The 14,839-nt window shown below is 38.1% G+C and overlaps 2 protein-coding genes across 8 annotated transcripts; both read right to left on the reverse strand.

The window, feature by feature from the left end:
* Positions 1–523: 523 nt before the first annotated feature.
* LOC110491407 (solute carrier family 35 member G1) lies at positions 524–5,138 on the reverse strand. The gene is made up of 3 exons (XM_021564830.3): positions 4,647–5,138; positions 3,383–3,554; positions 524–3,283 (listed from the first exon to the last, which is right to left on the reverse strand). Exons 1-3 carry the CDS (start codon positions 4,942–4,944, stop codon positions 2,533–2,535), a joined length of 1,221 nt encoding a protein of 406 aa, XP_021420505.3. The 5' UTR covers positions 4,945–5,138; the 3' UTR covers positions 524–2,532.
* A 253-nt stretch (positions 5,139–5,391) lies between these two features.
* On the reverse strand, positions 5,392–13,376 carry LOC110491406 (leucine-rich glioma-inactivated protein 1). Of its 7 annotated transcripts, none has more exons than XM_090201958.1 (11): positions 13,167–13,376; positions 12,760–12,838; positions 12,476–12,497; positions 10,288–10,532; positions 9,959–10,030; positions 9,153–9,224; positions 9,001–9,072; positions 7,823–7,894; positions 7,522–7,691; positions 7,021–7,185; positions 5,392–6,810 (listed from the first exon to the last, which is right to left on the reverse strand). In XM_090201958.1, exons 4-11 carry the CDS (start codon positions 10,476–10,478, stop codon positions 5,990–5,992), a joined length of 1,635 nt encoding a protein of 544 aa, XP_090058084.1. In that variant the 5' UTR covers positions 10,479–10,532; positions 12,476–12,497; positions 12,760–12,838; positions 13,167–13,376; the 3' UTR covers positions 5,392–5,989. The 7 variants fall into 7 exon arrangements, with proteins under 7 accessions (XP_090058084.1, XP_090058085.1, XP_090058082.1 ...); XM_090201959.1 differs by having other exon boundaries at positions 12,472–12,497; positions 13,167–13,338; XM_090201956.1 differs by lacking the exon at positions 12,760–12,838.
* Positions 13,377–14,839: the final 1,463 nt, after the last annotated feature.

Below are 14,839 nucleotides of genomic sequence, written 5' to 3' on the forward strand. Positions count from 1 at the left end.
TTGTGAAGTTTGTTCTGCTCTCTGCTGGCTACAAATGTTATACATGAGTTACACAGAAAATAATATACACTGAGTATACCAAACATTAATTACACCTTCCTAATATGTAGTTGCACTATTAGGGCAGGTGTTCATAATGTTTTGTATATTCAGTGTATATCCGGTGTATATATATCATGTTATGAAGCCATCTGTCCCATGTACAGAACGAAACAAAACAACAGTGCACAAGCTTTGTTATTCAATGAAGGGTTAAGAGAAAATCAATGGAAAGGTCTTGGTAAAGTCTAAAACCTAAACACAAATTTACATGACAATGGTTCCCCTTAGAGGTAAAAGTCTCTGACTCAGTGTTTTGAGAAAAGCTATAGTGTTCATAATGGATGACTTTGTCTAGCCAGGCTGGAACAAAATCATTGGGTCAGATCTTGTGGTGGATCACAGCAGGGATTGCAGACATGTGACTGTATGAATACATGGAAAACATCAAACTTCCTTAGTTTGAGATATCAAGACAAATATGTGAAATGTATATGCAATTTATTTTAAAATAAAAAATATGACAAATATACAACATTTAGAATAATCCTTATTTCTCATATAAAATCTCAAAGTGTCATATAAATACTGTAATATAATAATTACATAGATGAGAAAGGATTTAGTAAGGCATGAAGGTAATAACTCAAATATTTGATGCTCTTCTTTTTGCGAGTGCATCCAACATTACAGTTTCATCAATCAAATCTGTATCAGTTAAATAAAATCAAACATGAACTAGACAAAGGTTCAGATATACTGTGTCCACCTTAATTGAACACAACATATTGTAAAATAAGTCACTTGGAAGTTCTAGAAACAATGTATGATGTCATATAAACAGGCTCTGAATGAAATGTAAGAATGAAACGGTTCATTTAAATGGTTCATACTTTCGTTAGGAACAATTTATGTAAACCTACCTGAAAATGATTGAACACGGAAAAGTTAAGAATCATTTTCACAACATCAATATATTTGATAAACAAGAACAAATTCAAGTCAAAAACTTCCAATCAGTCGGAGAAAGTGCTTTTGATAAAGCATAAATATCTATTTATTTCTATTGATACATTAAGAAATACTATAAAACAGCATAGAAACCCTGAGAGAACTAGGAGTATACAACTTATACAAAGCATCATAACTGATACTGCATGTAACAAAAATGTGCAAACTCAAGTGCTTCGTTCTAAATTACTAGTAAACGTTTTATATGGAAGGCAACGAGTTGTTTTCTGTGGTATACTGTCATAAAGCTATTTGTACTGTAAATATCACGTTTCCATCAAATTCTACTATTTAACTAGGCAGGAGAAACGTAAGTTATGCATAAAGTCGTCCGATTATGCTGCTTACCCGTTGGGTCAACAGAATATTATTGCTATCCAGCAATCTCAGTGACACATTGCACAAAGCAATCTTTTAAACATATTTGCGTGGGGAAAAGAAAACAAATCACCCTATCACATTCGAAATGTCCACAACAAACCGATTCTGACCAGCAGTATATTAAAATAAAGGAGATCAGCCCATTTAAAATACAATAAGATGTTGCTGATTAAAAAAATGAATTATATATATTATTATATATATTTATATATATTACCTTTATTTAACTAGGCAAGTCAGTTAAGAACATATTCTTATTTTATTTTATGCTGTACTGACGTGGTACTGATGAACTCAGTACAGAAAAAAAAAAAATTCTATATAGTGCCACTACCAGTGTTATTTGGCTTGTAACCACAGTGGAACCATTTTTGGTGCTAAATAGAACCATTTTTTAAGGTTATACAAAGATCCAATAAAAAAAAGGTTATAACCTTTTTTGGTGCTATATAGAACACCCTTCTTATGGGGTTAGCCATATTATATTGTTAAAATGATGGTGTTATTACTATGTTAATTCACAAGTTTAATCAGATGTGCTAGCTCTGGAACGGCTGGGGTTCTCTGAGGAGAGAATTGAGATTTAGTCAACAGTTCTCAATTGACACAAGGCTTTATGTGAGTCTTCTTAACAAGAGACCATTACTGGCCTGAGTCATTATTAATGACACAACACAACATACTAGATAAACTGGAATGACACTCACTCACAACTGCACAAAAACACCTGTGTGCAAACCACGCTCCAAAAAATTTGAATGAGCTGCCACCGCTACATTTTAATTATCACTAAAAGATGAAAGAACCCTTTTCTGAAATGCAAAGAAACATTTAAGTGTTCTTTGAGTCATTATGGTTTGACATATCACCCTTACCAAAGCACCTTTGAGAAACCCTATTTTCTAAGTACAGTATGTAGATGTAAATACTGAAATGTGTCCAGTTTTGTGTTCAACCCTTACAGTAACATTTGGATGTAATGTTGCTTCTTTGGTTTTCTGTGTTTTTTGGGGGGGTTTTCACTCATCTGCTGAACACTAACATATTAACTGATAAACTTTAATTTATTCCTTGCAAAAAAGTAATTTATTTGTGTGGTTCTTAGCTCTTTCTTGGGTGTGTGTTGCTGTACCACTTCCTTAGCGCCACACCACAAGTACTGACGACCACACAACATGCCCCACCGAGACTCCACATGGTGGGCTTTCGATTGAAAAAAATGAACTGGAAAATAAAAGCTAGGACCACGTCGACGGTCCTCATCAAGGCCACAGGGCCGGCCTTCTCGATCTGTAGTGCTTTGGTGAGGAACGTTTGGCCAGCGATGCCCAGGATCGCTATCAGCATAAGGATCCACCTGTCTCTCCCACAGAATGGAATGGTCCATTCACCAAGTATAAACAAAGTGATGAAACACTCAATGAAACCAATGACAGCATAGTACCACACGGACAGATAGTAGTGGACACTTTTGCCCATTTTCCTGAGTATTACGAAAGTGCAAGCTGCCCCCATCGCTCCACCAAAGGCTGCAATAGTCCCCTTGAGATGATTGGTGTAGTCTCCCTCTATTTCCTCTATACGAGCACCAAATATGAAGGGAGGCCTGGCTATCATTATGACACCAGCCAGTGTGAACACAGTGAAGACACAGTCCCAGATTGTGCATTTCTCTTTGAGGAAGATCCAGGCTAGCAAGGCAGTGAACACTGGGTTGCTGAACATGATGACTGTTGCATCAGCCAGGGGCATCTGCTGAACTGCATAGAACAATAGGATCATGGCGTTAGAACCCAAGAATCCTCTCATCACCAAATAGATCCGCTTGTCTCTTGGTCCAAGGAAGCCAGTCCTAAAAAAACAGGAAATTGTGAAATATTTGTAGGTAAATATCAGGGGTCAAGGGGTCAAGTTGTTCAATACAGATAAATACAGTTTTGTAATAACGTACTTGTGATAGATAAGCATAGGCATAACAAACAGCATCTGGAAGAAGCAGCGAATGGCACTGATTTCTACAGCATGGACTCCATCGATTGTCTTCACCAGAAGAGCTATAACGGAGAAGAACACTGTTGCCAGCAGGCCATAGAACAGGCCCAGTCCTGGACAATGCTTTTTCTCTGAGGACAGAGGGAGGAAGACACATTAACTGGTTAAAATAGCTTGACTGGAACTGAACATGAACCTACTACTAAGACGTAATTGAATATGTGTTTATCTGGAATGGCAAAATGGGAGGAGGAAGAGGTACAGTTTTCAAATGTGATATTAAAATCCCTTTTGTTGAAGGGAATCCCTGCTAAGGCTTACAGTTACAGGCAACCCTTTGACAAGTTTTAAAAGCTGCAGGGGGATTACAGGTATTGAATATTACTACATAAACCTGAAAATTGGCCTGTCACACACTGTACCCACTGATTGCTAATGTTTATACCCAACATAAAAAGAGTGCCATGAACCCATGTCCTCTAACTGGCAGGAGGAACAAATTGAACAGGAAGAATATGGGGAAATTGTACTGACTAAGCCTGTGGGAAACAGTGTGGAAGGATGCAGAAGATTATTACTCATCTGAGAACAGATGACACCATTGTTAGAGACTTCTTTGTGAGTTTGATTTACAACCTGTCGGCTAGGTGCTCATTCATCCAATTTTGTAATCCTACCAAAATTACAAATAAGGAGCCAATGTTGAAAAAAAACCTAATACATTACTAAGTTTTTTCTGTTGTAAAAATTGGGAAAACCATTCAAGAAGTTAGAGCTACATAGAATTGTAACTGGTGGGAAAATGCCTCGTCATCCCCTTTGAAGATGATGAAAATGTTAAACCGGATTACGTTCAATAATTAATAATCAGTCTGATGAAAGTGAGGTTGTTGCAACAATGTTGCAATATATTTGCTATTATTAGATCGTTTAAAATGAAAACGCATTGGCGGCAATATGTATGATTATCAGTAAAGTAATTCCGTAGTTAGAGAACAGCGATTACGTCAGTTACATAACTTGCTGCTACGGAGGTCGTCATTGGCTACGCCAATGCTTTTCATTACCCCATCTATCTTAAAGTTCATCACTTCAACTAGATGGAAGCAGATCCAGTCATATAATGGACTATATTAATACACAACTCACACGTGGTTGCGTTAGTAGATCTCTTAAAATAGCGAAATTATATACATCCTCTCTAACTTTGCCGTGAAGGCTACCTTTAGCAACTGTGTCTCCTGCGTCCGTTGAGATGGGATCCCCGCCGCCGCCAATTCTACAATATATGAAAGGACAGAATCTTTGCATCGCGCTGCTTTCCATTGTTCTAGTCCTTGCGTCCTTATCATTGCTCCTCTCATCATGACTGTTACTTTGTAAATTGATTCTCTCAGTTGTGTGTTCATCGTCGTCGTCATCGCCAACTTTGTGAAATACAACTTTGATGTCCTCTTCTCTACGAGGAACGACCGATAGAACTCGGTCATCTATGCTATTACTGTCCGTCAAATCCCCCATTGTAAGATGCAACAGGTGAACATGCCTTAGAGGTAGCTTTACACCCTTCTCTGCCTGAGAGTGAGTGTCACACCGGTTTAATATGTAACCTTGGTGGCCACTGTATTAACATGCAATGATTACTTTAACCACGGGGGGCAGCTTTCCAACAAACAACATACCGGTAGCGAAATTTCCTTCCCGGTAGGCATTCCAGTTGGCCAACCAAAACGTTACCCCAAATTCATTTCTCGTTCACGAAAGGGTTCAACCTTCTCCTCATTCTAAAAATCTGAAATAAATGTTGGACATTATTGGGGTACTCATCTAAAGAGGGGTTGTTGTATTAGAATGATTATGATAGCAATTTTAGATTAAGTTCATGGGACAAGATGTTTAACAAGATGTTTAAATCATGTGTAGGCTAATGCAATTGTGTTTATTAAACAAGGCCTTGAAGACAACTCATTTATGCTTTTATGAAATTGGTTTATTACTAGTCTACTATACATAAAATACAGCAACATTTAAAACAAAACACACTCTTACTACAGATTAGAATACATGTGTTTAGGCCTAGATTAGGTTCAATTAAAAATGTAATTTCAAAATCTAAAACTATAGCTCCATATGAAAGATATAACATGATTGGAGTGGTCCCCTCTACATACAAAACGCTGTATTAATTTACTCATCATTGTAAAAACGTAAACATTTTATTCTGGAAATTGTCAATTAAATGTTAATGAGTACTTTACAAGCAACATTTTTGTTTACTTTATTTTACCTCTTAAGTTTATCTTATAGCACAGGAATTACCGTGGTTACCGTAGTGTAGGGCTTAGCTGCTGTATGTCAACAATTGCTTTGTCTACGAGGAAAAAAAGAAGAAAGAGTGCTGTGAAAGAGAGGGACACAGTAGATGTTTCTAGCAAGGCATTCATCAGGAATTCTTTCTTATTAGTGGGCTATATCATGCAAATAGCGGTGCAGTATAGTCATCCTCTCCACAGTGTTCAGTGCTACTGCACTTGTCAACTGCACACTCCTTAATTGTTTTCATTAATTAATTATTACTCAGGTCAATCATTAGGTGCTCGTATATCTGAGTTTTCCCTTTGAAGCTGGAGGCCAGCAGAAACTCTCTGTTGTCAATGGACACCAGAGAGAATGCCCTTGGTGCCTGGATGTTTAGATCCTGGAAGTAAACAAATTGGCCCCTCTTCAAGTCCCACTGATAGACCTGCGTCAGGGAGTAGTCGCTGCCGAGGATGGCATACTGCCAGTTGCCGATGGAGATGGGCTGGAACACCATGGAGCCTCGCGAAGGCATTGTCTGTACCTCTTTGAACATGGAACCGTCCCACCTCATCACCTTGGAGTCCCCGATGAAACGCGTCAGGCAGATGAAAAGTTCACTCTTCACCTTAAAGTGCTTGACCGCAAACACGTCCTCCATTTCGGGGATATCAGTGCGCCGGTCAAACTTCTTCAGGCTCTTGCTCCACTGGTAGACAACAGGCCTCTGGGAACTGCTGGCTAGGATCAGATGGGGCTTACCAGAGATCTCCAGGTACTCCACGTCTGTGTCACGGTACCAGGCATGGAGGGACTGGTGAGAGTAGAACCCATTGCCATTCCATTTGTACACTGTGGTAGAACCGGCCTTGGAGCTGTCTGCGATCACGAAGAAGGACTCACCATCTATAAGGAAAGTCTCAATGTCATTAGGTTTCCTGATTTTCAGGATGTCAATGTCCTGGATTTTTATGAATTTGTTGGCAGAGATGTCCCGCTTGTAAATGTGAGAGCCACCAAAGAGCTGGGCTACAATGATGAACAGCTGATTATCAATCACCATGGGTTTGCATACCACAGTGGATGTACCTGTAAAACAAGGACCAAAAACTAAGTATTAGAACATAGGAACATAAAGTAAATATTTGTGAGAAAAATACTTCAAACATACAACTATACATTTTAGGTTACAAAATATATAGTATTTTTGGTAAGACAGATACAGTACTACAATAACAGTTCACACTTGGCATATCATTTCGTCATCTGGTGATATACTGTAAAACACATATTGCTCACTTTGAACGCTGTCATAGGTTCTGAAAACCATTTCAACGTGATCCCATTCCAGGAAGCTGCATGTACCAGTGAAGGGCTGGGCAAACACAACAAACTGGTCCATGCCAAAGGTAAAGGACTCCACCGAAATGGATTCAAATGTCAGGGGCTGATAAGAGGCAAACTCTGCAATACAAAACAGATGTATTCATGTAAACAATTTTTATTTTATTTACATCACTACCAGAGAAGGCAACATTACTGGAAATCTTGCTTTGTGACTGTTTCAGTAGTCTGTAGGCTACTGTAGGTACATACTCTACAGTGTGATTAATCCCTAGTGTTATCATTTTCACTTTATCCTGACTAGTAATTAATTTACAGTCTTGGCGTCTATTGGAGTCTGAGTCTATTGGAGTCTATTGCATTTAATTGAAATGGCCACAGTGCTGAATTGCACAAGGCAGCAGTAGTTAAGGAGATTAACATTCCAACGTGTGAAATAATATTTGCACCAATCACCTGCTGTTATGCAGTCAAATGACCCGGGCACAAGGTCATTGATCAGTTTCCCTTGGAAAAGCGGGGGCCCACTGCAGGAGATCTGGTCAACTGTCGCATTGGTGGTACGCATCCACTCCACTAGCCACTTTAGTTTGCAGTCACATTCCAGGTGGTTCCCTCTCAGATCTCTGGTAAAAACAGGTTAGCAAAGTATGCATAAATCAAAACCCAAATATTTTTTTGTTTAACATAAGTGCACTTTAGATGTTGACGTTACCCATAAGGCCACTGGTTATGTGAAGAAGAAAAAAAGACTCACACTTTAGCCAAAGCATCCATGCCCTTGAAAACATCTTTGGGTAATGTCTCAAGGTTATTATAGGCCAGGCTCCTAATAAAAAAGAGGAAAACAAAGTGAGTTTTAGACCACAACAGGAAAAATACAGTATGTCCTGAATCAACACAATATATTGTGGCTGACTTCCAAAAAGAGACGTTCTTGGAACCCAGCATTATGTTTCACCCTGTCACTGGATAGGCCCTTTTCAGATGTATGCGTAAGGTTACAGAGCAGATATTATATTTAGTTTTGCCCCCCAGGTCATATCGTTCTTGGTTATAATTAGATTTTCAAGAGTGGACTCATACAATCTACAAAAAATAGTGAAAGGATATAAGTTCTTAGAATAATGATTCAGTAAACACATGTCCACTCATGTCTGTCTTTTTTTCTATAGAAAGAAAGGAATGTATATACCTTTCAGAGTGTTGGCAAGGCATACTGATGATGGTCACATGATAAGTAAAACCAAAGTTTTTGTAACATGTTTGCCAATATACATATACATTATTTGTGTAGTGTGAGTGCCTGATGCAAATATTCTGGTGTGAAAACTGGAAATATTCACAGTCAGCGAGGTCACCAAGGTTACATGTGATATTAGACCCACCACAGAGTGTCCTTTGGCAACTTGATCTGGCAGAAGTAACCTAACGTAGCAGTCGTAGAAATCCGCCTGAGCGTAGTCCCTACTTATGTTTTTCAGGGGAAACAGAAGTTAGGTTGAAAATACTGTATCCCTGACAACCAGAAACATCTGCTTTATGCCAAAATAGTGTATCCCTGACAACCATAAAGATCAACTTTATGCCAAAGCCACTAAGTGTGGGCAGAAGTGAGGGAGGTTAACCTTGTTCAATATCACTGGAATAGGACTTGCATCCTATGCATTTTTGACAATGATAAAGTGGACACCACCAAGGTCCATTTGCTTAATATTTGAATGTACCTATGGGGGCCTCAGTCAACCATGTTGCTGATAATGGTATGCACCCTAGGCAGAAGCAAAAAACCTGCAAGGATATTGGTTACAATACTTTATTTCTGTTTTCAAGTATGATTAATCACAATATGTAAATGACACAAGACCATTGTTCTAACACATTTTCCACAATTTCAGATTGTAAGAAAGTAGAAAAGGACATTCTTATACTTACAGGTGTATCAGTGCTTTTAGGCTCCGGAATGCATATGGTGATATTGAAGCAATTTTGTTGTTTTCGATAAACCTGTGAATGAGGTAATAATAATTAAATCATCATATTATGCATTTTTGAGTATCTTATCCATTAGAGAGAGTACAACTCACAGGTACTCCAGATGCGGTAGTCCCAGGAACGCATCCTCATCAATTGAGTCAAACGTGTTGGCAGTGAATAGACTGTTAAGAAAATAGAAAAGAGTTCACATTCCATCATTTCTATTACCACTGCTCTGTCACATTGTCGTTTTTACTCACACTTGAATATACATATTTCCCAGTGGTTGAGTGTCCAAGCAACCCCTCTGCTAAAAAATGTGAACCACTTCATTTTCATTTATCCTAATCCTCCTGTTCACACTTGTACTGTTTTATTAATCTGAGTTTCCAAAACAACTGTTTCACAAGCCTCTAATAATAATATATGTATTCCCAACTAAACTTGTCATAGCACAGCCTATTCAGACAGTATTATTAATATCTCCCAGAAACTCTGACTCATTTGGCACCATTAAGAGGGAAACCTCCATGCCAAAATACATGTTTTCCTGAAACGAATGTCTTGTGATAGATAATTGTGAATAATCTGTTCACATGAGGGACATTATGTACAAGTAGGTTTTCACACTACTGTGTCATGTTGAGGAATGGGTGGTACCTCAAGACAATAGCTTTACTGTAATGTTAAGAGTACTCTGAGAGAAGTTTATTGTGGTTTCATTTCATTGAGACATTTTTATTTCAGCTCAGCAACCAAGAACCCCCCCACCCCCCACCCAGTTCATGTGCTGTCTGTTATGACATAACCCTGCTCTTCTTCCTCTGAGGGAACGAGGCTGTGCTTTGTTGATGCACATGGACCCTTATTTTAGTAGATATTTAGAAAAATCGTTGAGTAACGACGTCAAACTCACAGAAGCTGTAGAGCAGGCGTGTGTAAGAAGCTTCCTCCAGTGATTTCGGTGAATCCAGACTTGACAAAAGATCTGCATAGAAACATGGTACAAATGAAATGAGGCAATATATCAGAACATAGATTCATATTATTGATAAATTATCAACCATTTAATTTGATTGGTCTATATAATTTCAAATAGCTGCTTTACTTGTACTGTTATTTTATTCTATTCAACATCTTCAAAATACTAGACAAAGAAAGATTGATCATACGACAGCCCCATATTAATGCCACTGCCAATATTATGATTTAAATCATTAACAATATTTAATTCAAAGCACTTACAATGAAACGACATCAGGTGGAAAGCTGTGAGGGACCGATCTTATATTTTCACACAGTGCATTATCTTTGGTGCACGTACAAGATGCGGGGCATCTAGGTTGCTTTACTCTTCTGGTCTCCGATAAAAGCAGGACCGTGGCGATCCAAATCAACACCATGCATCCTTTCAGGGTTTTGCTTGCATATCCCATCCTCGTGTTGCTCTCTGGTGACAACCAGTCCGTCGAATATTTCTGAACATGAACCTCAAGGAAAAATCAAAAATTAAAATGTTTCAATGCCAAATCTTGAATGTCTGTATTTGCTTCGATGAATTTGCAGTGATGAATGCAGCTTGTATCTCAATGACCAGGCACTAATCCAAAAGATTCGTTCTGCAAGGCGCAGTATTTACAAATGCAGGAGAAGGAAGATAAAACAAAGGTCTCCGATCCTTGGACAGATTAAAATCCTCCAAAATACGTTGTAATTCCAAAAGTAAAAATAGATCCAATGTAGGCTACACAGTTTTTAAAGTGTTACTTATTTGTAAGAACTAGGCTAGCTCTATATGTTTTATTGTGAAGGTCTGAATACGTATCTATTTGGCTCGATCGGATAAGAAAAGATGAAAGCCTCAAGTCCCTGGAGAGATCGCGCTGAGAGCGGCGCTTATTTTTTGAGAGACGCAGACTATTATTTATGCGCGCACGAAATCCTTGAATGGTTAATGCGGAACGGCCTATTCATTAGAAGAGTCTATGGAAGCTGGAAGAGCACCTGCTCATTGATATTGTTGCTATTGCTGCTGCTGCTGATAGTAGTAATAGGAATAGCATAATAAAATACCAATTATAGCAATATAGGCTAATAACAATATAATAAAAAACCAAATTAAAATCATAATAATAAAAACATTATAATAGCATATGTAAAATTATGCAGCTATAATAATATTATCCTAAAATAATGATTTTAATCTGTTTTTCCCAGCTGGCTCTAAAAGTCGCCTTACATTTCTGTGCTCAACCAAAATCTTTTTTCTTTTTAGCTCTCTCAGCGAACATACTGAATCAAATGCTGTGTCTTTGTTGAGTTCAATGGGGGATCAAACCCATCCAATTCAAATAACAGTGGAGTTCTGTTCAAGACTGGAAAAGTTCACCCCTGCAATCCCACCATTTTCCAAAGAGTTCAATTACAGTATTCAGAAGAATAAGAGATCTATTGTTCCCATTTGGTATAACGGAATCTATAACGGAATCTATAACGGAATCTATGAAAGCCCACATAAGTACTGTCAGGATAGCAGATATGGTTAATGGTTACTTCAAAACCCCATTTCCTTACAGTACATTTGCACATTCAGACATAAAATACATATCATTAAAAGGTTCATTTCTCTGTGTGTGCATGTTCAAAATAGGCCTACTGTATTTAGAATTGTCTATATTTACCACTTATTTTTTTCAACTAAAAAATCTATGCTTTTATTATTCAAATCAATACCTGAATATCTGATGCATCTTGTGTGTGCATTAGCTTCTCAACACATGTGATAATGGAATAAAACCATAGATTTGTTGAAAATAGTATTTGATTTGGAGAGGTCCTGTAATTTTGCTTGTGGCCAATAGTCTTATATATACACACTGAGTGTACCAAACATTAAGAACACCTGCTCTTTCCATGACATAGACTGACTAGGTGAGTCCAGGTGAAAGCTATGATTCCTGAATAACGTCACTTTTTAAATCCACTTCAATCAGTGTAGATGAAGGGGAGGATACATGTTAAAGAAGGATTTTTAAGCCTTGAGACATTGATTGTGTATGTGTGCCATTCAGAGGGTGAATAGACAAGACAAAATATTGAAGTGCTTTGAACTTGTGTATCCAGCCAACTTGACACAACTGTGGAAATCATTTGAGTCAACATGGGCCAACATCCCTGTGGAACGGTTTCGACACGTTGTGGAGTCCATGCACCGATAACTTGAATCTGTTCTGAGGGCAAAAGGGAGTGCAACTCAAAAAAAGGAAGGTGTTCCTAATGTATTGTGCACTCAGTGTATATCATTGTTTGTGGCAGTTCACTGTTAGAAATACAGTAATTTGTGGTATTTTCACGCACCTTTGTTTTTGTGTGAATCACAAATAGAGCTTGCCAGCTTGTAGCCCTAAAACCTGGAAATAAGTTACCTACCTACCTTCTTGTTCGTTCAGCCATCCCTGCGAGGAAAATGAATGGGGAAGAAAACAGGGTTTTAGCATAAATGCCGAAAATAAAGACTGAGGTTAACACAGGCTTAGGAAATCTTATGTTTTGTTCTATGAGATAGTCAGTTAACATGACCTTTCTGAATTATGAAGCCTTTATGTGTTTTTTATTATTACATAAATTCTTCAAAATTCACAACATGTGACATTAGCTAATGAAGATTATCTCATAGAACAACGTGTATAAGATATCTTAAGCCTGTTTACCACACACCTTATTTTCGAATTTTATCCAAAAAAGACATTCATTTTCCCCATACCCTTTGTCCAACAAACCACGGCGGAATTAGTGCCTACAAAAATACGCCATTAGAATCTCTACGCTCTCCAACCATAAACGTTCTCTTACACGTCATCCTTAATGTAAACAAACAGTAGGCTAATCGTGAGCATGGCGATAAATATGGACAGACTCGTAAAGGTAGTTGAATCGCGACTTTATCTTAGGTCAGAAACAAATGTCTGCTTTATACTCGATCCGTTTGTTTCATCCATAGCACAATATCTAGCTAACTATCTGGCCATAGTCAACAGTCATAGGCTAGCTTCAATGTTTCATGGCTAGCTGCACCCATTGTGTGCAACATAGGAGACAAGACAACGCTAACGTTAGCTACTTACAGTGTTGGGGAACCTACTCTGAAATCATAGTTTACTACACTACCAAGTAGCGTACTTCACACTAGAAGAAGTTAAGCTACACTAAAGCTACCCTTAAAAAAATATATAGTTTACTTAACTAAAGCTACTTTGAAAAAGTATTTCACTACCACCAAGCTACTTCGGGAAAAGTGATCATATCTACATCGGAAGTGTCATAGACTACATATTGCAAGACAGATCACTTTGGTCAGGTGTTAACAGACTGTGTAATTAGACCATTAAACACAAAAACGATGTTTCAAGTGAGAATTATGCAGGTCTGATGCTGAAAAAGTAAGAAATTATTGCCTATTCCGGAGATACTGTATGTTCTTCTCTTTTTGCAAAAAATGAGTGTGTAGTTCCAGTAGTTAGCTACACCGCTACATTTAGTATTGACTATTTTATTAGGATCCCCAATTAGCTGCTGCCAAGGTAACGGCTACTCTTCCTGGGGTCCAAACAGGAAACAAAACACAACACAAATAATACATAAAACAATACAAAATATATAAACATGTCTGTGTCTCGTCACAGTCTCCGTTGTGTCGTAAGGTGTTCCTTTATCAGATTGTTTAAATCTGGTTTTATTGCTAGTTTGAGTTACCTGGGGTGGCACAGAGTTCTATTTAAACATGGCACTATTTAGTAAGGTGTATTTCCCAGCCTCTGTTCTTGACTTGGGTACCGTGAAGATACCTCTGGTTGCATGTCTCATGTGATACCAATAAGTGTCAGAAATGTGTGCCAACTGCTTGAACAGACAGTTCGGTATCTTCAACACAACACCTCGCACAAAGACCAATAGTGATAGTCAATCTCTCCTATTTGAGGAAAGCCAGGAGAGATTGATGTGCATGTCACTGACATTCGCCCTCCGTGAACATTTAAGTGCAAATACGTGCTGCTCTGTTCTGGACCAACTGTAATTTGTCCTTCCTTGCCGCACATGACCACACAACTGGGCAGTAGTTGAGGTGCGACAAAACACTTTAGGACCTGTCTGGTTGACTGAGATATCAAGAAAGCAGAGCTGTTGAGTCGTCAGCGTACATAGACGCACAGGCTTTATTCAAGGTCATTAGTAAAAACAGAAAAAAAATGATGTCCCAAGTCATTACATGACAAAACAATGTACATGACAAAACAAGGTTTGAATTTAGTTCAACTGTCACCAAACTATTGCAAAATGTAGTTTGATTACTAGTTAAACTACATGTAGTTCACTACTCCCAACACTGGCTACTTCCAGTGCATTCAGGAAAGTATTCAGACCCCTTCCCTTTTCCCACATTTTGTTACGTTACAGCCTTATTCTAAAATATATTTTTAAATTTCCCTCGTCAATCTACACTACTCCATAATGACAACGCGAAAACAGGTTTTTAGACATTTTTGTAAATTTATTAAATATAAAAAAACAGAAATACCTTATTTACATAAGTATTCAAACCCTTTGCTATGAGACTCGAAATTGAGCTAAGGTGCATCCTGTTTCCATTGATCCTCCGTGAGATATTTCAACAACTTGATTGGAGTCCACCTATGATACATTCAATTGATTAGACATGATTTGGAAAGGCACACACTTGTCTATATAAGGTCCCACAGTTGAGATGGTAGAACCTTCCAGAAGGCCAACCATCTCTGCA

The sequence above is a fragment of the Oncorhynchus mykiss genome, chromosome 16, assembly GCF_057628025.1.
Source record: "Oncorhynchus mykiss isolate SJ-2025 chromosome 16, ASM5762802v1, whole genome shotgun sequence".
In the NCBI taxonomy this organism is placed as follows: Eukaryota; Metazoa; Chordata; class Actinopteri; order Salmoniformes; family Salmonidae; genus Oncorhynchus; species Oncorhynchus mykiss.